Genomic DNA, 25,487 nt, shown 5'->3' on the forward strand with positions numbered 1-25,487 from the left:
ATCCTATTCTGACCATTTGGAGCTTGCCAAATCTGTCCTTTATATAGCCTCCACATTTATTGGCTTTTAGCTTTTAGCTTGTAACATCCCAAAAGCAATGCAAAAGAAAACTGAATCCCTCTTTGGGAGATTTCTTTGGAGAGGTCCAAACCTTCAAAATTCTTACCACCTTACTCAACTGGAACAATGTATGTAAACCTCTTTCCGAGGGTGGACTTGGCATTATTGGGAAATGGCAGGCAGGCATGATCAAACTATTTTGGTCTATTCCTGGATTCGTAGAAGATACATAGGAGATGGTGAAATTTGGTCTTGATCTCTTCCTCAAAATGACTCGTGGGCAATGGAGAAAATGAAAAATATCAGAGTTCTGATTGGCAATGGAGAAAATACATTCTTTTGGAAAGATGGCTCTTTGATATCTCAATTCGGCCAAATGCTAAGGTGGCAGGCAGACCTTGTAAGCTCTGAATCGAGGTTGCTTTGCCCCACTCATAATGACCGAATGAGGTCTGTAGTGAATCAAGTTTATTCACAACCTCAACCTCTTCCTGAAGTTGAAATACAAGACAAGTATATATGGACCCCTCACGCCCGTGACATCTTCAGCTTTAAATCTGCTTGGGAATACACGCATCTACACTCTACACTGATAGTAATCTCATTGGCTGGAAAAAATTGTTTGGAATCCACTAGAATACTGAGATATTCATTCATTAATTGTATTCTCACTATCGAAAATCTGCAAAAGAGAGGTCTTAATATGGTCTCTAGCTGCTCTCTTTGTCTGCAAGCTAGAGAAGACAACAATCATCTGTTTTTCATGGATCTGGAAATCAATTCTTCTTCGTTTTGGGATTCATTCATCGTTTGGGAATAGGTAATGTAATATTCATGAAGAACTTCAACGTATTATGAACTTGAAGCTTCCCTATTCCTCCTTGCTCTATCTCGGTTTTTTTGGGCTTGTCCTCCTTAAGGAGTTATCAAATTCAATTGTGACGGATCCCTTCTTCCCTTGGGAGAAGATTATTGTATCTTGCTCAAAACTTGGAAGGATCCTTCCTTAACAGTGGCTGGAATTTTTATTGCTACAATCAAACTCACTCACTGCTATTCTTGAAGCTCTTAAGGTAGAAAGAGTGAAAGACTTGCCAAGAATTATGAAATTGTCAGATAATTCTAATGCAATTAGTAGCAAACGGAATCATGAGCGGCTGGCCTTCTTCAGTGAATTTCAATTTGTTTTCCAATGGCGAGAAGCTAATCAACCTAGCAAAGTAAGGGGCATCATCAAGAACTTATTTTCTCATAAGATACTTCCTTATTTCCTGATGTTTTTCACTCTTTTGTGTAATGACCTCTCATGAAATTATATGAGAATGTATATCCCCAGCTTATCAATAAAATAATTGCAATTATGAACCAAACACAAACAAAATATGATTTCATAAGAGATTTCCCAATAGCTCCAGAGCCATAGTAAATTGTTCATTGCAAAACATTTGGGGCGCAGGCCCTGCTTGATAGGTACTCATGTAAATGCAAAAGATTTGCACCACAAATGATTTGCAGCACTTTTTGAGCTGCAAACTATTTGCTGAAATTTGTGAAGGGCTTAAGAGACTTAGTATCCCTGGTTAAGCTACTAAGAAAATGAACTGTGCAAGAAATGTTTGGATTTATTATTCAAAGAAACAAAACAAAAGACCAAATGGACAAAAAGGTTTGTTCCCCAAACATAAGTGTTGATACCTTATTTCAGATTGAAAGACCTACAACCCAAAGACTCGAAGAGAGAAATACCACCAATCCAAGGCTCTAATGAGAAACCTCTCTAAAGTGTAATTGATTGAAAATGCAACAGAAGTAACATGAAAATGAGTGATCATAGCAAGCTCATCCATCATGCCACAATGCTTCAATGAAGCCTCTTTTTTAGATGCTATCAAAGTTGACGGGCTCCCGCAAGAACCTCTCCATCTGTTTTGCCCTCGTCCTTATCGACATATCAAAAAGCTTTTGCCCAAATTCCACCACCAGTCCACCAAGAATGCATGGGTCAATCTGCAGGTGGATGGTGTTAATTAAGACTCAGTTTCTTCAAAAACCAACTACAATATTGTGTAAATAAAAAGCTTTAAAAAAAAAAAACAAAAATAGAGATCTTAATTGTTATCAAAGGATACCTTTATTAAAATGTCCTGCGGGTTCCAAAACCATGGATACCAGAGTCATGATATTTTTATATTACAAAACATAAATAATTCATAGTAGAATAAGAAGTTTTATTTTATAAAACAGAAATTTCTCATGGCAAATATGAGAGGTTTCTATGTTTACAAAACAGAAACTTTTCATGATACCAGAGTCTTCCATGTTTGGATCTTGCCATACGAGTAAGCACTACACTTCTTTCAACATAGCTAAAACAGATGGCTCAAACAAATTAGTTTTATTTTTATTTTTTTTATCAAATAATATAAGTCAAAGGAAAAGAGTAAGGCAATGTGATTCTCAGCAGACCATGTGAAAATCCTAAACAAAAATGGCATGCATGGTGTAAACAAGCTTAAACTAATAAAAAAAGAAATACAGTAAGAAAATTTGATATAAGGTAAGTACCTTTTGTTCAACCTTAACCTTCTTCCCACGTCCAACAATCTCCAGCAGTGTCTCATTCAGTTGTTTCTCCTCTTCTGGTGGGAGGGGCTGAAGACAAAGGAAACAGAGTAAAATGAATGGTTGGAAAATTGGGTTTCAAGTACATAGCATCAGTGGTGAAATGAAAAAGAAATAATTCAAAACCAGGTGGCTCTAACTAAATGTTCTTTTATGCCAACAAGAGAAAGCTCTAACTAAAAGCTTCATCAAACACAATCAAGAACTAACTTTGTGGCTGATTGAAATACATTGTCAATGTCAGATTTACAAAATTTATGTAAAAAAAAAAAAAATAAACGTAGTCTTATGATTAGATTGACACTAAGAGATCAGAACATCCTAATGTGGCTTTGCCCTACAGTCTCAGTTAATTGTGGGTTTCAGTTTCTATAAAACAGAAAATAAACTTAAAATTCATATACCAGTTTTGGAGATTATCCGTGGGTCTTTTATCTTTTAGTCATACTCTGATGTAGGACATCTACAAACCTAGTTAGAGTTCTAGTAGGATTTCTATTTCATAGTTATGTTAGAAGTACAATTCCTTACTAGTTTCTAATTTGTTTTTATTATTTAAGCTATATAATTAGAAGTGTCCAATTTGAGTTCAAACAGGATTAAAAAGTTAGTATTATGTTAAAGATATGTTAAGAATGTTAATTTTTAATATTTTAGTAGAATTTTAAATTGTTATGATAGAGTTATCTATCTAAGGAACTCCAAATCCGAAAATTAATAATAATCAAACAATCAATCAATTCAATTATATTTTCTCTCTTAATTACTTTTTAGCTTTATGCTTTATTTTCTTTCAAGCTATTGCTTATTTATCAATTGAATCTATTGATTCAAATTGATTTGGAGTGTCCTATTGAACACAATATCTTAATTCCTATCAAGTCTCTTGATTCACACGCTTCTGCTACGTCATAATCCGAGCTTCCAATATTATTTCTAACGGACTTGGCTATTTAAGATGCTCCTATGGAAACTTCAAGGCAAGGGGCCATCCCTTAGTCGTCATCCTTGAGCATCTTTATTTTCAAAATATTTTCAATCTATGATAAAATAAATGTTCTCTCATTCTCATCTAAATGATTATTTATTTGTATTTTGATTAGTGTTACGACTATATTATTGGCAAATAATTTTTTTGTATCAAAATTGATTCCTAAAAATTCTAAGCAGCACACTAGCGAAAAAGTCAAAGGCAGGATGGTAGGATGTAGAAACACGTACTTCAAAAGTACGATATACGGAAATAAAGAGAATTGTTGAAGTCACTGAATTATATATAGAAAATAAAACGGAGGTGATTTTTTGAGTTTCGACAAAGAACAAGGTTCTCTTTCTAACTCTACAAAGATACAATAACAAATATTATTTGAATTTAATAGTTGCTTTTAAAAGAACGAAAATTATCCCAAAGAAGTGTCAATGCCCTTGGCAAATCGGGAGACAGAGCCATCCAGAAGTTAAGTGAAAGCTTCAAAAGCTTCTCCTTCATAAGCATTATGTAATAATGAGGAAAATGTGACCAATTTTCTTTTTGCTTGTTGTGTGACCTAGAAGAAGGCTAGAGAAAGTTGGGTAATCTTCTTGGGTTAAGAGTTTACACTAAATTCTCCTTCAGTAGGGTGCTTTCTTGGGGAAGAGAAATAAAAGGAAGATCCCAGTGGATTTTCTTCAAACCGTTCCAGGGGTGATGATCTGATTACTTGGCTATCAGATAACCAGTGACTAGTGAAGCCGCTGGAGAAGTTTATTAGGCAGAAGGTCTCACGTTTGTGGTCGCAACTCTAAAATGAACCATGTGTGTAAGGCTAGGCAAAGATAATAGATTTCTTGGTTCGCTTCAATTCACTTGTGCATGTGTGTGTATATAATTTAAGCATGCAAATTACAAGTACAAATATAGGGTTCATAAATTTTCAAGTGTTAAATAGAAAAATTGATGGGGACATCAAAGCTTCAAGAGTAAATTTTAGTTTTTTATTTAATTTTCTATTTTAGGACTTTATTTTTATGGTCTTCGAGGCTTATTTTCATGTTTTATTAACCCATGATCTTAGTATTATATTTAGGGGTAGTTTGGTAAATTTAGTTTGTTTTTTATTTAAGTTTATAGGGGTTGGAAAATTAGGAGAGAGCTATGAAATTAAATTATTTATTTGGTATTTTAGATTGATTAGGATTCTTAGATTTATTTTCTTTATATATAGATTGTATTAGGATTTTTTTTAATGAATAATTTGATGAATAAAGAATGAGTTTCTTTCATGGAGTGAAGTGAATTCTCCACCATTCTTGGTGTGATTCCAAGGTTCTATCCTTCTATCCCAGATTTCATTTTCTTCCCTCCTCGTCCTACATCAAAAATTCTAGTTTTGCTTCTCTTTTATATATATATGCATAACTGAATATTTCAAAAACAACAACTAAACATTGTATACTTCACGATTTGGTTCACCAAACTCAATAATAAAATTCAGTAAACCAGAATGGTTGGTTTCACAAATTAGTTAGCACAGGTTTGCTGAATTCCACGAACCCAATATAGAAACTGCACCACGGATTGGTTCAACTTTGTACCAGTTTGCAATTCGATCTAGTAGAATTTGGTAACATAGAGACAAGTAGTGGATCAGAAAAATGGTAGCCACAATACCATTGTCCCTTGTCGGGGATGGTCATATACCATCCCCAAGCCTTTATATAAATCATATGATGTAGGAGCGCAGTTAACATTGGACTCCATCCTCTGTAATTTTTTTTTTTTCAGAGTATAAGATTTTATTAGTAATGAAAAAGTGAAGCGGCCGAAGTGTTCCCTATACAATAATACAACAAAAAAGACAAGGCAAAAAGAAACAAAAGAAAGAAAGGAAGTTTGGCCACAAACGAGCTACACATGGCACAGAGAAACCCACTTAAAAATAAAATCTTCGAAAAACACCCTTCAAACTCCTTTGACAGCTTGCTCCACAAAAAAAATCCAACCCAAAATATCCAAAATGACCTCTTGGAGTGTTTTCCTCTCCTTAGAACACCATTCTGTTTCTCTTTCCAAAGTCCCCGGCACACGGCAAAAAGAAGAATGACCCACAAATATCTTTTTCTATGGGAGAAAACGTTATAATTTCACCCAATAAACAAAGATAAGACCTCCAACTAAGTGAAAGGGAGAAAGGAAGTGAAACCAAATGCAAGGAGAGAAAGGACAATGAATAACAATGTGGTTCCGTGACTCCCCAGCCTTTTTACAAAGGAAGCAATAATTTGGTGAGGAAAAGCCCCGTTTAATCGGGTTATCGAAAGTTAGAATTTGACCAAGGGAAGCTGTCCAAATGAAAAAACTGATTTTTGAGGGAACAATAGACGTCTAAACTACATCATCTCTAATTATTTTGAACCACGTATGAAGGCGCAAAGTGGTGATGATATGACGTGATCATTGTTCAAAGCTTGATCAGTCTCAGAATGTTTCAGCAGAACATTCCAGTTTCCGCAGAAACCGTAACAAAACATGGATTCTGTCTAGGAAGTATTGGTCGAGACCATTTGGGTTTTTCTCCAGACCAAAACATTGCATCGAAACAAGGATTTAAACCTTTGATTTGATAGCCTCCCATGTAAGAGATTGTTGTCCTTAGTTCAACCCTTTGGCTGTTTGGGAACAAGAACCAACACTTCGTTGTCCTTAGTTCAACCCTTTCGCTGACATATAAATTTGTATGTTAGACTGTCATAGTGTCTTAACGGCTGCTTCATCTAAAGTGGCGTGTGACTTTACATGCTTGCTTTGTCATTTCTATAAAAAGCACTGTCTAATAGTGTAATACAATTTTTTAGTGATTTTCACAACATTTCCATAGTTTTCCAAATGTTTCCGCCTATATCCACAAAATAGTTCCATTTCCACAAGGATCGTGTGACAAAATAAAGTAAAACCTAGGCCATTATACTATAGCACAAGCAGTTAGTGACTAAACCTTTTTCAGAGAGTAAGCCGCATCAGACCTGTGACCACATGGATCAAGATCCACATATTGGTTAAACACTCAAACAAGCATCATGGACATCAAAAGATGCAGTATTTATGAAGATTTTTCCAAAATCAAGTATACCATACTCAGAATCCTCATCTCCACAAAGAAAATATCTTACAAATCCCAAAAGACCCAACACTACGCTAGTTATGAATAGTGCGCTTTGCCACGAAATATAAGCATGTCAAGGAGAAAAATAACTTACAATGACAGTTGTCACAGTGACTTTGACCTCTCCCCTATGTGCCATGGTCAACTCCACAAATTTCTTTGCGATATTCTCAACGTATCGTAGCCCCCCTTGCTCAGTCAAGATAACTAGTGCAAATAAAGCCAAAGCCGGCGCGTCAGAATAATAAGCAAGAATTGTTCAAAACCTATATAAACCCAAAGCTAAATAGTTGGTGAGTGTAAGACTACGAGTGCGAGTATTCATTAATAAAAAACAGTTTTCAATTGAGTAGTATTCAGAGTAACAATTATATGGAACAGCAACAATCCCATAATGGCACTTCAAAGAACAGAAATACCATGAATTCATGATTTAGGTCAAATTAAAATGCATTAGTGAAGACATGACAAGTGAAGCCAAAAAAGACCAACAAATTTAAGTGGCAGTACGTAGCAATCAAATAACACATCAGTAATTTTGCATATAGATATTTGGAAGATTCGTTCAACTAAACAGTAACCATAACAGAAAAATAAGCTTATAAAGTTATTAAAAAAAAAGAAAACATTTTTAAAGGTGAAAGCAAGAAGGATCACTCTAGCAAAAAAAAATCAGCCATTCTGATTTTCCTAACTTCATGGACAATACACTTGGAGCATTGGGAATGCTATATAAAGGGTTGTCCAACAATTGTCATTTACAATTTGCAGACGATGCCAGTAATTGCAGGAGCTTCCTTATACCTAGTTAAGATTCTAGAAGCAACTCATTTGTTACTTTGAGGTAGTTTCCGTGCTGAACATAACTTTAGCCATCAGCAAGGTTTGTGGTAGTGTTTTACACGTTTAGGAGTAGGGATAAAGTGTTCAGAAGCCAAAGTCTTATGGAGTAAGACTCAAATGTGTAAAGCGCAACCTTCAGGAGCATCCATTTTTTAAATACATACATAATAGAAACTCAAATAAAAAAGAAAATGAAAGAAATGTCTCAAAAAAAAAAAATTACCATGCACAATTTCAGATTCCAAAACTTATCAGACAAATCCAAACTATCAAGATCAAATTAAAAGTTAACCATATCTAAAATTTCATATTGGCAACTTTCCATGTTTTAATCCTCAAATTATTATTATTATTATTTTTTCAAAGAAAGAAAAAGTGCAACAAGCACTTTGACTAAAAGGGCTTAACAGCTTGCTAAGTCTCAAGAAGAAGTAAGTGTATAGAAATAGAGTAAGGAAGAAACACAAAAATAGTGGAAAAGGGATCCAGACATTGATGGAGTTCCAAATCAACTAGAATCTGGAGGTCAAGGCCAAAAAAAATGTATAATAAAAGAACCTTTATGCAAATTAAATGTCACAAGGACCCTTTAAAATTATAACGACTTATGTAATAATACTAGAAAAACAGAGAGAAAATTAATACAACATATTCCACCTTGAGGCATAGACCAATGGAGTCTGGTTATGGATCAAAAGATTTTTGGCACCCGACTATTAAAACATTTCAATGAAGTATCCTTGTCGAAAACCTTAAGATCTTTCAAGGTTGTTACTTAAGAGTACATAATCAAATATTATTGTTTATTTCATATCCCAATTCCTCACCCCTATGTCCATTACAAAAGAGTTGAGAAAATTATTATACTTCGGCGAAAGGCGGTCAAATTCTCCAAACCTGTATTATTTTAGCTAGGTTCAAGTCTGGAAGGAATAATATTCTATAACTAGCAACTCATATATTTTCAAACCAATCCACTTATTATGTATTATTTGATTGACTAATCCTTTATACTAAGATGAACGAAAAATCAAATGTTTTGGCAATTCCTCATGAGATGATGAATCAAGATGATTTTGAATCAAAGCTCTGGATTTTTGTTCATCCCTTGTCATAATAATATCTCAATTGTTTGTGGAATGACAAGGCAAGGTTCTAAATAAATACCACTCAAGGTAATGAGCATGATATCTTGGACAAGAGGCTATGGACGTTTGGAGTTGAATAGCCATATACGTGGAGAGTCATTTGGACCAAGTATGGAAGCAGGAATCTTGATTGGGATAGTGAGAGGTTATGGGTATTTTGTATTGGAAATACTAGGATAGTTAGTTCTAGTTTGACTTTCATCAGTTTATTTCTATTATTTCTATTCTTTCTATGTAAGGGCAATTATGTCCATTCTCTTATTATGAATTATAAATATATATCAAGCTCTCATTATGAGACTTGATATGTTTTTCTCTTCTAAAATTCTTCTTGGTATCAGAGCCAAAAAGAAAAACCTAGCACAACCCCTTTCCGTTCCTCCTCCCCCCAATGTCCTTAATTCACTAAACCTAGCAGGAGCCTCATTCGGAGTTTCTCCCCTTTGGGGGCTCTTTTCTTCCTTGATTCATGTTTTCTTAATCGCATGTTGTGATAAAGAATTTATTAGCCCTTCACATGTTGCAATAGAGATTTGCGCTGTGAATTTTTTTTTTTACCCTAGGATAGGGTTTCTCTTGGCAATCAACCCTTGAGCTGTTTGGTGCACGTTAATCAGCCCTATTGGTGGTGCGATCAACCTTCAGGCTCCCACTCTTCTCTTCGACAGCAGTAGCAGATGATCTACAAGTCTGAATCTGACTTGCGATTAGCTCCAAGTCTATATTATTCTCTACGATAGCAACAATAAGTCTGAATCTCACCACCGATCAGATCCACATGCCCTATAGTGCCCATGCGACAGCAGTAGTAGCTCTCTACAAGCCTAAAAACTCACCTACGATCAGATCCACATGCCCTAAAGTGACTTGCGACCAAATCTACAAACCTAAACCTCACCTACGATTAGATTTACAAGCCTAAAAACTCACCTGCGATCAGATCTACAGGCCTAAACCTTACCTGCGACCTGATCCACAACAGCAGTAGGTCCTTATCTGTGTTGTGATTAGATTTACATGCTCTAGAGTGACTTGCGACAGCAGTAGAAGACCTATACAAGTTTAAATCTCACTTACGATCAGTTGATTGGTTCCTATCTGGTTCTACACAGGTCTGAATCTCACTTACGATCAATCTACTGGTTCTTATCTGGTTCTACACGACTTGCAATAGTAGTATACAGCAGCAGCCAGCTGTTGTGTACACTTCGATCAGCCCTACGGGGCCTAAGCTGCTCTACGACAGCAGCACATAGTTGTTGGGTGATTGGTGATCAGCCCTATAACACTTCTAAGGCTGTGTCAAGACCTGCGACAGCAACAGGTTACGACATCTCTACTTTGGTTGGTTCAACCTCACGACAGCAGTAGAGGCTATTTTTGGTGTTGCCGACAACAATCAGCATGATTATCTAGCTTTAGACAAGACTAATACGGGAGATCTCCCTTCAATCCAAAGTTTTTTCCTGTTCATAGTGTGCAATGATGACTCACGAGCCTAAGGACTCTACCACAACCCTTGGGGCCAATTTCTCAGTTCAACATATAACTAATGCCCCACTAGATGGCTGTAATTTTCAGAGCTAGTCCCGGTCTGTGCGACTTTATCTGGTTGGCTGTCAAGCATTATTCCTACCACCCCTTATTGATCCCAAATCTGAATAATGGAAAATTAATAATTGGACTTCTTGGATGGTTATTTAATTCCATAGAGCAACGCATTTGCACTATGTTTATGTATCATGAGACCGTCTCCTCTTTGTGGTCAACTCTCACTCAGACATATGCACATGCTCGCAATGACTCAAGGATTTATGAATTTTACCGGGATATTGCTCAAGCTACCCAAGGAAATCAGAGTGTTGCAGATTATTTTGGATTTCTTCAGTCTCGTTAGGAGGAGCTTTCGCACTATGAGTCTATGGCTGAGTTATCTACAGAAGCAGCTGGGTATGTGTCAAGAGGATTGCTCGACATCAGACATACTAGTTCCTCATGGGTTTACACATACTAGTTCCTCATGGGTTTACGCCCTGAGTTTGAAGCACTGCGGACCCAAATCCTTAATACCACGCCTCTACCTTCCTTATTTGAGACATTCGCGACTATTGATAGCGATGAGCGTCGTCGTCGTGTTGTTCCCTCTCAAACTCAGTCTGCTGTCATTATCTCTGCTTCTGATACAAATCAGATGGCTCTTGCGGCCAATTCGAGATTTTTAACTCCTGTATTCAAGGATCTAGAAATCAAGGCCGTGGGAGCCGTGGGCGTGGTAAAGGAAGTGGTCTTACATAGGCCTGTCAATGGATAGTCGAAATCCGAATTCGAATTCGAAAAATCGGATATCGAATTCGGATTCGGATAGTTTTCAATATCCGATAGCATTTCGGATACGAATTCGGATATAGGTGAATTCGAATTCGATAATATCTGATTCGAAAATAATAGTTTTTTTTAATATTTTTTTTTTCTTTTAAGTTTCGAACTTTGGTTCTGTCGAACAGAACTCAGCCCGACAGGCGACAGCAGCCTCTGCCCTCTGCGGCTCTGCTTTCATCGTCTTCTACCCTCTTCGACAGGCCTCCTCGACAGCCATCGTCGTCTTCACTCTTCAACCCTCATCGACTCTTCAATGGTTCAACCCTGTCGGAATCTCTCTCAACGGCTCACCTTCGGCATCAGCGTCCATTGACAGGTCAAATCGGAGTCAGTCTCTCTCTCTCTCTCTCAAAAGCTTTTTACAGACTTCAGCCCGACAGCCGACAACCCTCATCGTCTTCCACGATCTCAATCCCTCGCGGCAACCGTCGGAATCTCTCTCAGCGGCTCACCTTGAGCATCGACATCCATGGATAGGCCGAATCAGCGTCTGTATCTTTCTCCCTCTCTCTCAAAAGCTCACCGACATCGTCAGGTTAGGGTTTTTTTTTTTTTTTGAATAAATTTCAGATAATTTCGAATAATGATTTCGGATAATTTTCGAATAGTAAATTTCGGATTCGAATCGGATAATATCGGATATCCGATAATTTATTCGGATACGAATTCGAATATTCGTTAGTGGTATCCGATCGGATTCGAATTCGAATTCGGATATCACTAACAAATTTTGGATTCGAATTCGGATATAGCACTATCCGATCGGATATAGCACTATCCGATCGGATATATATCCGTTGACAGGCCTAGTCTTACGTGTAGTCATTGTGGGAAGATTGGCCATGAGAAGGCCCACTGCTTTTAGCTCTATCCCCACCTGTTGAGATCTTCTAGGGGTCAACCCCGTGCTACTGTTGTGGAATCTACATCAATTGATCATGCTTCTCTTGGTACTATTGATTTGCAACATCTTCAGGCACAGATTTCAGTTATTGTACAGGATCAGCTCCAGGCTCAGACTCCCTCATCCTCGACAGTCGCATCTGTTACCACTCCTTCGAATACTTCTGCATTTCATGCTACTCAATCTGACTCTGCTCTTTTGACCTAGGTTATTGATGCCGGTGCCTCTAATCACATGACCGGTGAGTCCAATCATTCTATTTCTTCTATTTTTTCTACTACTCATAAGGAGGTTCGCCTTGCTGATGGGTCCCTTACCCCTATTCACAATAAGGGTCCTATATCTCTATCCCGGTTTTCCTCTTGATTTTGTTCTTCATGTTCAACACTTATCTCTTATCCTTATGTCTGTGAGTAATATTACAAAATCGCTTAATTGTTTTGTAACATTTTTTCCTACTCACTGTGTTTTTCAGGACCTGACTTCGAGGAGGATTTTTGGCAAGGGATATGAGAGGGATGGGTTGTACCTATTTGAAGCTCCACCTACTGCTGTCCCAACTTCCATGTTCCCACTCACTGGAAATCATATTTTTTCTTTTCAAACTTTAGACTTATGGCATGCACGCTTAGGATATGCTAATTTTCAGCACTTATGCTCATTATTTCCTACTTTAAAACAATCTTGTAGTGGACACAAACTTCAGTGCTCTGTGTATGAGCTTTCGAAACACACACGTACCTCTTATATTCCTCGCATGCACAGAGTTAATGTTATTTTTGATTTAGTTCATTCTGATGTGTGGGGGCCTTCCCCTGTTACTACTTTTAATGGTCATAGATATTATGTTACATTTATTGATGACTATTCTCGTTGTACTTAAGTTTATTTAATGCGTTCTCGCTCTGAGATACAACCTATTTTTGTTAATTTCCTTAAAATGATTCAAACTCAATACAACATTGCCGTCAAATCTCTTAAAACAGATAATGACAAGGAATACATTTCTGATGGGATTCGTTCCCATCTCCATGAGCGTGGTATGCTTCATCAATTAACCTGCCCATACACTCCTGAGCAAAACGGGATGGCGGAACGTAAGAATCGCCTCCGTTGCCTTCTACGAGGGATGGATGTTCTCAAGTCATATTGGAATATGGCAGTTCTTACTATTGTTTTCCTTTTGAATCGTGTTCCAAGTGGCACTTTAGGAGGACGGGTGCCTCTTCATATTCTTCGACCTGATAGCACTCTCTTCCCTATTACACCTAGAGTTTTTTTGGTGTACTTGCTTTGTTCAAGATAGAACTCCTCATCGCACCAAACTCGAAGACAAGGATATCTGTTGTGTCTTCTTGGGTTATTCTTCCATGTCAAAAAGGTATCGGTGCTATGATTCCCTCTCTCATCGTATTATTCATTCCCTCGATGTCACATTTTTTTAAAATATTCCATATTTTCATACTTCATCTTCTTTGCAGGACTCTTCTCCTTTGTAGGATTCTTCTCCAATAGTGCTACCCTCTCCAGTTTTCTCTCCATCTTCATTTTCGCCGCCACCACTGCAAGTTTACTCTCATCGCCCTCCCCCTCTCAAACTTTGCCAACCTCCTTCTTGGACTTAGGTATATCCCCTTCTACATTTACCCCTACTCCTTCTATTTCTGACTCTCACTTACCTATTGCACTTAGCAAAAGTAAGCGAGGGTGTGTTATTGATCACCCTATCGCCCAATTTGTGTCTTATTAGGGTCTTTCTCCTTCCTATCAAGCTTATCTTGCCACCACAAACTCTATTCGGTTTCCTCGGTCTGTATATGAGGCTTTACGTGATCTATGTGGACTAGAGCTATAACTACTGAGATGGATGCATTGCAGAAGAACCACACCTAGGATCTTGTTTCTCTTCCTTCTGAAAAGCAGACTGTTAGTTGTAAATGGATTTTAACAATCAAATATCTCGCAAATGGTATTGTTGATCGCTACAAGGCTCGACTTGTCGCTAAGGGATTTACGCAGACTCCGGGAAAGGACTTTGGAGCCACATTTGCCCCTGTAGCCAAACTATCTACTGTCCGTTTACTTATCTCTTTAGCGGCCTGTCATTCATGGCCTCTACACCAGCTTGATGTGAAAAATGCCTTTCTAAATGGTGATCTAACAGAGGTTATTTATATGGACCCTCCTCTTGAATTTCATCTTCAGAGGGAGTATTCTGGGAAAGTATGTCGCCTTCTCAAATCTCTGTATGGCCTAAAGCAATCTCCGCGAGCTTGGTTCCAGCGTTTCTCTAAGGTCATTCTATCTATAGGATTTTCCAGATGCCACTCTGACCATACTTACTTTACTCGATGAGGAATAGATGGCCGCAATGCCATTGTCCTAGTTTATGTGGATGATATTATAGTATCTGGAAATGATACACAGTGGATTGACAGGGTTAAGAGGCAGTTGGATAGTATTTTTGAGGTTAAAGACTTAGGTCCCCTCAAGTACTTTTGTGATTAGAAGTAGCCCGCTCACGACATGGTATTTCGTTATCTCAACGTAAATACACATTGGATCTTCTTTAGGACACTGGTATGCTTGGGTGTCGTCCTGCCTCTATCCCAATGGATCAAAATCATCGTCTTCATGCTGAATCTGGGGAACTTTTATCTGATCCTTCATCTTACCAGAGACTCGTAAGCCATTTAATTTATCTGACTAACAGTAGACCGGATTTGACCTTCGTAGTTAGTGTAGTCAATCTAGGCTTATTTTATTCATCTACTGCTCAGTCACATCTGTCATGTTTCACTGATGCTGATTATGCGGGTTCTCTTATAGATAGGAGATCCACATCTGATTTTTGTACCTTCTATGGTGGGAATCTTATCTCGTGGAAAAATAAGAAACAGAGTGTGATTTCTCGTTCCTCTGTTGAAGCGGAGTATCGTGCTATGGCTCTTGGCACATATGAACTTCTTTGGCTTCGATCATTGCTAACAGAGTTAGGATTTCCTACTGATGGTTCCTCCTCGATGTTCTGAGACAACAAGTCTACTATCATGCTTGCATCTGACTCAGTCTTCCACGAAAGAACTAAGCACATCGAGGTTGATGTTCACTTTCTCAGGGAGAAAGTTCGATTTGGTGTACTTAAGACAATCTTTATTCCTTCTTCAGATCAATTGACCGATATGCTTACAAAGTTTGTTCGATCTTTTGTCACAAACTCTCATCTTGTCAAGCTGGGCCTAGTTGATATATTTGTCCCAGCTTGAGGGGGAGTATTGGAAATACTAGGATAGTTAGTTCTAGTTTGACTTTCATCAGTTTATTTCTATTATTTCCATTCTTTCTATGTAAGGGCAATTATGTCCATTCTCTTATTATGAATTATAAATATATATCAAGCTCTCATTATGAGACTTGATATATTTTTCTCTTCTAAAATTCTTCTTTTTGTTCAGAGAAGCAACTAGAATGGTATCCAGAACTTGTCAAAAAGTAATATTTGATTATTCTCTCTAGAGAATGTACTCTTTGTAGTAGGCTCCCATCAATGGTGTGGAGTTCCCTTCAAATACGTATACCCATAAATCTTTAGTCTATAATATGAGAAACCAACCGATTAAGGAATCCATGTATAATAAAACGAAGAGTTGTCATGGGATATGTCAAGATTTGTTTGATCCCACTTTTCATCAAGTTGGCAGACATAATAAATATGTATTTCATATTTGATCATTTAAGCTGATAAACTTTGATTCTCTCATCTAGAGAACATACCCTTTATAGTATGCTCCATTTGCAAAGAAAATGGGTGTTTTGGGTGAGACAACGATGATAATCATGCTATTATTTTAAATAGTAAAGCTATTTATTGTGGCCTAAAATATTCAAGGAGTGTATATGGTTATTTTTTTAAGATTTTGTAGATGGGATCACCTTTTGAAGGATGAGGGGGCAAGTACGTTATTGCTTCTTCCATTTTTTTGGTGTACCCGTGTAGGTAGATCTCCTCAACCTATTAAATTTTTAAATGCATTTTTTACAGTTAAAACAATTTTATTGAAAGAAAGGGAAAAAAAAGGGACAAGGAGATCAAGCTGAAATCCGCAATACAAGCAAAAAAGAAAGGGAAAACCATAATCTTTACGTAAGGACTCCTCACCTGAACAAAAAAAAGAAATTCAAAAAACAAAGTTCCTTCAAATTCCTCAATACACTGGCACCAAAAAATGCTCCTTACCATAGTTGTAGTTGTCGTTTGAGATCACATATACAATTTTTTATTATAAAATCGCATATGCCATGATCACATAGATAAGGATGCAATAGTATATGTTCTCAACAGTCAATTTTTACCTTGAGGCAACAACTAATCTCTGTTTTTTTTTTTTTTTCTTTTTCAAAACTGAATTCTTCTATAACACCTCAGTTCCACCTATCGTCATTCTTACAGCACTCTAACTTACTACTACTCTCATTTTAGCTCCCTTCTAAGTTCTCATTTTAGTTCATCAAAGGAATTTAAATCTTAGATGTCAAAAAACTGACCAAGCATAAATCCTCCTCAATAACCAGCCTATTGACCAGATCAAATAGATTGTTTGATACATGTTTCTTTGCCACACATGGAACTACATATCCTAAAAAATAATATATCAAGAAGGTAAAAAATCCCACGTCTTTTTCATCATTATTCCTAAATATCTTCCACCTATTTACCAGAGATAATCTCTCTTTGCTATTTGGGAAAGAGCATGACCATCAACTTCTACACTTGGCACCACTGTTCATTTTCCAGTTATTCATATGGACGATGACTTATTTCCTTCCTTATTGGCAGTCTAGACAAATAGGCAGCATCTTCGATGGTAAAGGTATACTAGAAATGTTAAAAAACAAAAGTATAAGTTGGATTTCACAGCTCTCTAAGAAGAATAAAAAAAAAGCTTGTTCAGAAACATATTATTCATTGAAACTTTAATGGCAACCAACAAGTTCATCCCCCTTAATGTATCTTTATGACCTTTATCAGTAAAGATATCTTTTGCCTCATAAGCCCATTCCTTTGATTCTCAATTGTTCATATAGTGAAGAACTGGAATCATATCTTTATCATTGTCTTTTCAAGTGGTATGGCCTTAATAGAGAGAAATCAGAACTTGTAGCGAGCCCTGTAGATACTTTCTTAAATTGAATTGTAAAGCATCCATCATCTTTATATCAGATTGTTATATGTCTCTTTATAAAGTTGGGATACTCAAAAAAGTAAAGGGATCACTACGAGGAATCTCTTCTAATTCTTCATTTCTAATTCCAGATATTTAGGAAGCCATTAAAGTGTTCCCTCTCAGTGCTTTTTAATTTGTCACAAATAGTACTAGATTTATACCAATGAACTCGAAAAAATGTTATCATTTCTCTTCTCCCCTTTTCCAATTATTCCTTCCAATTTTATTGTCTTTCCACTTTTACCCCCTTAACCAGACACTGATGCCCATGCCGTAGGCCGGGCAAACTCTACTTGAATAAAAGGATCGATACATGATTCATTGTCAAACAGGAGCTGCATATACAACATGATAACTTAAGACTAAAATTTCATTCATTTCTTCATTATTCTAGAATCTCTTCCACCAATTTACTGGAGATATACTCCCTTTGCTATTTGAGGAAGAGGCTGACTTCTTCGTGGCCATCAACTCCTATACTAGGATCCTCTTTCATATGTCCACAATTTGTATTGAATATGACCTATTTTCTTCATGACTAATCTAACAAAATAGACAACATCTATGATGGTAGAAGCATACTTCAAATGTGAAGCACCAAAAGCATTAGAAGTTGGGTTCCACTAATAAGCATAGGCTTGCTCGAGTACATATCATTCATCAAAACTTCCATAGCATAGAACAAACTCATCCTCAATTTCTCCTTAGAACCTTCATTAATCAAGATATCTTTCGCCCAATAAGCCCATTCCTTCGATTCCCTATTGTTGATATAGTAAAAAATTTGAAATCACATTTTTATCATTGTCTTCTTGAATGGTATGGGCTTGAAAGAGATAAATTATTTCTTATATTGAGACCTTCAATACTTTCTTAGGTTGAGTTGTAAAGCACCCGTCATCCTCTACCAAATCTTCATTTCTCTTTTTACATTGGTTTGGATACTTCCAAAAGAAATGGGATCATATACAAATACAAGAATGGGCTGGGATATTTGTACACAATTTTTCCATGCTAAGTTTTGCAGGACATACTTGGAGACCTGTTGAAGGCTGGTTTTGGATGAGAATGATCTTAACATGGAGGTGATGCCACAAAAAGTAGACCATCATGAAACTTATAACCCTTCCCTCTATTGGCCAAACAAATTTGGGGAAATAAACAGTCCCAATTATTTCAACATCTAATCCTTTGATAGGGTAAGAACTAAGAAGTTCAAGAATTAGCTCATTTTTGGTAGGATAATTCCTATGGTGAGAATTATCATCCTCCCCAAGAATCATCTAAATTGAGAGCAAGAGAGATTTGTGTGCATGTGTACAAGGAGGTGGAAGTATCCAAAATGTAACATTAAATGCCTAAAAGAATAAAGATACAATGCCAATAAGGTGGCTAGGACCAAGCCTCAAGAAGCAGAGGTCCTGAGTTTGATTCTCCCAATTGGTGGCCACCCCCCCCCCCCCCCAGTACACCTAGTATATGTGGAAGGGGTTACATACATACATTGTGGGATTAGTCGGGTCCTCTAAGAGGCTCGGATACCAAGGTATCAAAAACAAATGATAGTAAAGTCGTGCCATATTGAAAATTTGTCATTTCAATACGCAAAAAAGTGTAACAAAAATGTTTTCCCACAAAATGTATGTCAATGGCCACAAATATAATTCGAGATCATCTTTCCAATAATAGTATCAAAGTGCAACAAATAAAAACTAAGTTTCTTAAAACGGCTTGACGTACCCAAAAAATTCCTTGTGATAGTTGAAAATTTGGCTTCAGAGCATATTTCATCCATAGCATTTACCCTAGTCCCCTCGGGTACTGATAAATCCTTCATGAACTGTGAGAAAGTAGGACTTCTCTTGGAAGCCTCAACAAAATCAAGAACCTCAGACTCAACTTTGTCTAGCAAGTTTGCTTTTGTTGCTGAGATATACAATGCAGAGGCATAGGTTCCAAATGCCCCAAACATAGGCAATGGCACCTGTAATGTTGTTGACAACTAAGATTAACATAAATAGAAACACATTATCAAAATAATATTTGAGTATTTACAATGATTTCCCCAAAACCTATAGAAGTAAATATTGATTGTTGACCGATTATTTTATTTTTTTAATAGGCAAAGAAATTGTTAACCTATTATTGTAAGATACCATAATAAGAAGATAATTGTAACTAGAAAAATCAAGACACCTTAGTTTGTTTTTCTTCAAGTTTGCATGTGTTAGAATTCCATTGTTCTGTTATTTACACGAACAGCCAGGTTGTTCGTATGTGTTGTGTGACAGCCCAAGGGGCTTTAGTTATATCGAGGTGGGCCTTTTATGTAATGGGGCCCATCTTTTTTAGTTATGTGGGCCCCACATACTTTTAATAGTGGTTTTAATAAATAAAAGAGGAGAGGCCGAACCCTATCCAAGGCAGTGTTCGGCTCTCTCCCACTCTCTTTCTCTAATCTTCTTCTTCTCCTCTCCTCTTCTACTTGTTCTAGGTTTTAGTTTACTAACTACATGCATATCACAAAATAGGATGTTGAACAATACAGACCAATCAAACTAAAAAAAATGTTTTATGACAGTAAAAGACCAATAAAACTTTGTGGAGGAAAATGTGAGGCGGTTAAGAAATATCTTCAAAAAACGAACGTAGCCAAGATGAGGAAGTTGAGATGGGTAACGGAAAAAACTAGAGAAAAAGAAAAATCAGATATGAACAAATTTTAAGAATGCATAGGAGAAACCACGAACCTAAATAAAATTTAAAAGGCACATATTTCATGCAGTTAAAAAAAACAAATGGTGAAGGTGACAGCTTGCTAAGTTGTTAAGGTCTATGATTATTGATTCAACAACTAGGGTTCAAAACCCGCATACATCCACTAGGTGCTTTAACTGACTCGCCACTACTTCTGCACTATACAGAAATCAACAAGAATGATCTTTGTAGACCTAATGTGATTAGTGGCAAGAATTCCTATAGAAACAGACAAAATCAATAATGATACCTCGAGTAGAACACTGTCAATAGATCAAGTCGGATACAGTCAAACTGAACACCCCCACTATGCATTAGTTTTGTGTCAATATAAGAGAAGGAAATATGGAAACAAGCACTGAAGTTCCACAGAAATTATTTCACTAAAAGATTAAAAACTCTACTAGATTTGGACAGACTGACTTAGGGTTATCGCACCAAGGTGTCGACAAATCTAACGTACCTTAACCTTCACTTCCTTTGATGCTGTTTCAGTAGCATAATTCCTTGAAAACTGTGAGTACAAGAATGAGAACACTCAGATTATAACCAAACCAAGAAAACATTCAGCCTAGAACCACAATGAGAGAAATCGATCAGAAAAAAGAAAGAACCATGAGATTAAGTATAGAAATAAGGAATTTCAACCTCCTTTAATTATCAGAAATTAGATGTCAAAAATCGATTGGCCTCTATGAGATCTCTTTGTATATAAATAACAGAAGTATAGTGGAATCAATCACAAAAAATCATACTTTCCCCTATTTTATTATCAAAATCACTTGTATTTACAAATCCATAGAGAAATATTGGTAAAAAAACAAAAATATTTAAAGAAAAGAATCAAACGTCAACAAAATACAATATAAAATCCAGGATGCTAGAGTGGATCAGAAAAATAGGGTCGATTGTCAAGCGAACCGAAAAAATGTAATTCATGGATCTTGAAACAAAGATTAGATCAGAAAAATTAAGGAAAATCTACAAAAATGAATGAAAAATTTACCTCAGAAGTTGGAAAACCAGGGCGGGGGCCATCAAAGCTTTGTTGAAGAACGGATCTCTGCTTAAGAACCGATTGGGATCTCAGAATCTTATGGAGAAGAGGGAGACTTGATCTCATTCGCCCAGCCAACGCCATTAGAAACCCTAGCGAGAGAGAGAGAGAGGAGCGTTTATAAAGTATGAATAATGGCTGTTGAGGTTTTCTTTGTTAAAAAATAAAACCTTAGAAAAAGAGAGAGATGCTATTGGCTAAGGAAGAGAACCATAGATCTTTTTCTTCGGGATACACAATACAAAAAGAGTCATCGTAATCTGACTACCCCACATCGCAAACTCAATCGACTACCTAATGTGACAAGTTTAGGAACCATAGATTTGCACTCCTCGGGACACACGGTTCCATCGAGACACTTTTTATGGGAAAGCACTGCTGTGTATCCCGAGGAGCGCAGATCTATGATTCCCGAACTTGTCACGTCAGGGTAGTTGATTGAGTTTGCCACGTGGGGTAGTTAGATTATCACAATGTAGAAAAAAAGATGAATTTTGATAAAATGACGCGGTCTTTGTCGAATGCCCTTTCTCTCTCCTGTCCATAGTAAAAAAAGAAAACTTTCTGATCTGATCACCCTTGTGACATTCAAAAACATGATACGATGCAATGGAGTTGTAAAGGATAAAATTATATGAACTTTAAAAAAAATTAAAAATAGTTATTTTTCACCATTGAATTTTATTTTTAAATTTGGGTGCTCGATGGCCGTCCATTTCAACACCTTGGATCAAGATCGAAAAATAATATTTTTTTAATATGAATATTTTCATGAAATCTAAAGGCTATGTTGTTGGATTGTCAATGTGATAATCAATGTGGGCCCAACAACCCTTTTTAAGATTTGAAATCTAAAAAAATAAATCTATGGACAACAGGAAAGAGAGAAATTCTCTTTATTGTTGATGTCATTCTTGCCACATGTCAAACGTGTGTTGGGCTATGACCAAACACGTCAAGGGGGGTCAAGTACGTGCGCCAAAAACGGCATCATATTGTCAGCACTCAAAAAAGATTTGTGGTTCTATGCCCTTGCCACATCAGCCGCATACAACCGCATATGATTTCCCGTGTGTATTCATCATTAGTCTTTACTTAACATTAAAACACACTTCAAACATTGCAATTATTGAGATAATCATGATAATCTGATGCCCTCTGACATACGCCCCCATCACAGAACTGTAAATCATTTTCCATGAGATACACAAGGAAAAGATTTATGGATCTACGTATCCCGATGCAAATGATCTACGATTCTGTGATGAGGTTGTAGGTCAGAGGGGGACATCGAAAAATCATTATTCTTATTGAGAATATGAGCTAAATAGTCCACTGGTAAATAATGATACGGATCATTTAAGTCCAACTTAATAAAACTAGGGGAAGTGCACGTGTGTTGCACATTGTAATATGTTTAGAGAGTTGTGTGTTGCCACACCAATTTTTTTACTATTGCCACACCAATTAATGAAATTACATGTGCTACACAAATAAAAAAGAATGTGCACACCATTTATTGGAAAAACAAATGTACACACCATTTTTTTTGTTACAAACCAATGCTTTAGGACAAAAAAAAAATCTGAAAGGAAGTGAAAATTAGTAGAAGTATTTGCCAAGATGATGAAGTGAAAATCTTTGTTCAATGAGATCAAACCTCGTCAACTCAACAAGCGGCTCCACAGTGACTCATCAATTTATTTTTAACTAATAGTGCAATGAAATCATTCAAAACTATGAGAAACAGTACAATGAAATGGAGATTCCTTTGCATCCATTCTTCTCTTATGCAATTCATGAAACACCTTTGATGCAATATTTCATGCGCAATGAAATAGAGATTCATTTGCATCTCTATTCTTCTCCTACACAATTCATCAAAGACCTTTGATGCCCTACTAAATCAACATATATTCAAACACCTTTGAATCTCTAGTGAGTAGTGATTGGAACAAAAATCAGAAATGAAAAATAAAATCTATATAAGTTGTTCTTGCAAAAAATTTAAAAAAATTATTTTTACCTCTAGGTAACTTAGGCTATGTTTGGATTGTGAGAAGAGAAGAGAAACTCAGTTTCTCTCCACCCTATTTCAATTGACAAGAGAAAGAACATAATTATTTAAGTTTCTCCTGTTTGGTTAGTAGTCATAAGAGAAGAGAAGAAAAACTATTTTTAGTCAAAGGACTATTATACCCTTTATAGCCAAAAGAACAAAGTTCTACTTGTACAATGATACAAAATATAAACACCTAAGGTCATTTATAAAGAACATGATAAATATTCATCTTCCAACCAAATATCATACCAAGAAATTATTTTTAGTCAAATGACTATTATACCCTTCATAGTTTACAAATAACCATTGCACTCCACCAAAGCGTCGATGCTTGAGCCAAGGCTTTATTGGGACTTCGAGGTTTTCTATTTCCTCGAGTTCATATTAAGTTTCACTTCTAAACTTCACAAACCTGCATAATCTTCCTAGGAAGTATTCAAACTCAATTCTTTTCTAACTTAATTACTTAAATATGAAAAAAGATGACAACGAGCACCGGAAAGAAACCCCTAAATTCAGTGATGTCATCCATGTTAAAATCCTTTTACAAGTGATGCAAGCATTAGACCCTAGTAAAATAATTCTGGAGGAATATATGTCACCATAGCACACACGGTCTCTATCACCAATTACAAAATACCAAGCCAAGTAAAGAACATTGGGTGGATGCCAATTTAAATTTATGTTAGAGAAAAAGGATCTTTCTTCCATGTGTGTAATCCATCAGCACCAGTTCATATTCATAGCCCACAATCAAGCTAAATTCAAAACACCTCAAATCTGATTATGAATGTATAGGTTTTATTATTAAAAAAATTATCCTTAGTAACTACAGCAGTCCCAGAACTACCAATAAACCCAGATATATATGCATTCTTATGAAACATTCAACAATAAACTCGCTCTGGGTATCAGTTAATTATACGCAAAAACATCTAATTCAGATACTTTGTCGACTAGCTATTGTAAATGTAAGAGCAACAAAGATCCAGTAATTCCCATAGATTATAAAACTAAGGTCATCAATAACCCAGTCTTAGAACTAAAAATTCGAAATAAATACCAAAAAACACTGAATTTAAGTACAAATTCAAACTTTATGAACTAAAATCAATCAAATGATCTGAAAAAAAATCGAAGTTGAACCCTAGCTATTGTAAATTTCAGAGCAACAAAGATGTTGTAATTCCCATAGATTATAAAACTAAGATACAAAAATAGATCTGGGTTTTCAGAAGCATTACCTTATTGATGACCTTGAAGATAAAGAAGGTGACCTTCCCTTTGTTGCACAAAAAGAAAAAAAAATAGAGTGTGAAATGTGGAGGGTTTTTGGTAAAAGAAGAAGAAGATAAAGGTGTGGAGGGGAGAGAGAGAGAGAGGAGAAATACTTCAGGTCTCCTATTCGAGTTCGCCTCAGGGTTTCTGAAATCAGATTATACCTTTTTTTATTCGAGGTGTAAGTAGCAATAGTTGGCATGCCAATATTATCTCTCTTGGTAAGGGACAAAGTTGGAAAAACTTCTTTTTCTTGTCTTCCCTCCTTTTCTCTCCACGAGAGAACCAAAACTTTACATTTTTCCCTCTCTACTTTTCTCTTTTCTCCCCACTTAACAATCCAAACAAGAGAAATTGAAAGAAACTTGCATATTTTATCTTCTCGCCTCTTCTCTCAATCCAAACATACCCTGAGTCCCAAAATCACAATAGTGAAAACACAGGCACACACACGCACACAAGAGAGAGAGAGAGAGGATGTCTCAGTTTAGGAAACTAGGGTTCGAGAAGCCACACCTCCTTGATGAGGAAGAAGGATGAGTCTGATCTTGGAAAAGCTACTTAGATTCCTCACGAGTTTCTCCAACTCTCCAATCTTGGTAACTATATCTCCGATTTCCAAAGGCTTTATAGATTTGATTTTCTAAAAAATCTCCGATCTTAATAAAGTAACAAACTTTGGGTTTTTGAGAAGAAAAATCTAGGAATTTTATATTAGGGTGAAGATGAGAGAGAGAGTAGTTCTAGCTTGTTCTTCTCTTGGATGAGAGATGAGAAGAAAAAGACGAAGAAAAGTTTTTTTTTTTTTAATTTACTCCTCATACCTCGTATTGTTTATTGGAGATTTTTAATTGGTGTCCCAATAAGTGGCTCTTTATGTTTATTTAGATAAAGAATTAATTCATTATTTTAGATAATAATTTTATAATTCTATAAAAAAAGATCACATTTTTCTTTATATGTCTTGGACTCTAATGATTATGACTCATAAGATTTCTAATAACATCTAC

General features: G+C 36.3%; 1 protein-coding gene across 3 annotated transcripts; it reads right to left on the reverse strand.

Moving 5' to 3' along the window:
* Positions 1–1,662: 1,662 nt before the first annotated feature.
* Positions 1,663–24,937, reverse strand: LOC147381402 (ATP synthase subunit O, mitochondrial-like). Of its 3 annotated transcripts, XM_086430469.1 has the most exons (8): positions 24,642–24,937; positions 24,444–24,481; positions 21,087–21,229; positions 20,544–20,594; positions 19,064–19,307; positions 6,919–7,031; positions 2,626–2,712; positions 1,663–2,067 (listed from the first exon to the last, which is right to left on the reverse strand). In XM_086430469.1, exons 3-8 carry the CDS (start codon positions 21,219–21,221, stop codon positions 1,939–1,941), a joined length of 759 nt encoding a protein of 252 aa, XP_086286595.1. In that variant the 5' UTR covers positions 21,222–21,229; positions 24,444–24,481; positions 24,642–24,937; the 3' UTR covers positions 1,663–1,938. The 3 variants fall into 3 exon arrangements, with proteins under 3 accessions (XP_086286595.1, XP_086286593.1, XP_086286594.1); XM_086430467.1 differs by having other exon boundaries at positions 24,444–24,937; XM_086430468.1 differs by lacking the exons at positions 24,444–24,481; positions 24,642–24,937 and adding an exon at positions 23,164–23,187.
* Positions 24,938–25,487: the final 550 nt, after the last annotated feature.

The sequence above is a fragment of the Akebia trifoliata genome, unplaced genomic scaffold (assembly GCF_017979445.1).
Source record: "Akebia trifoliata isolate Shusen 1 unplaced genomic scaffold, ASM1797944v1 Contig00515, whole genome shotgun sequence".
Lineage (NCBI taxonomy): Eukaryota > Viridiplantae > Streptophyta > Magnoliopsida > Ranunculales > Lardizabalaceae > Akebia > Akebia trifoliata.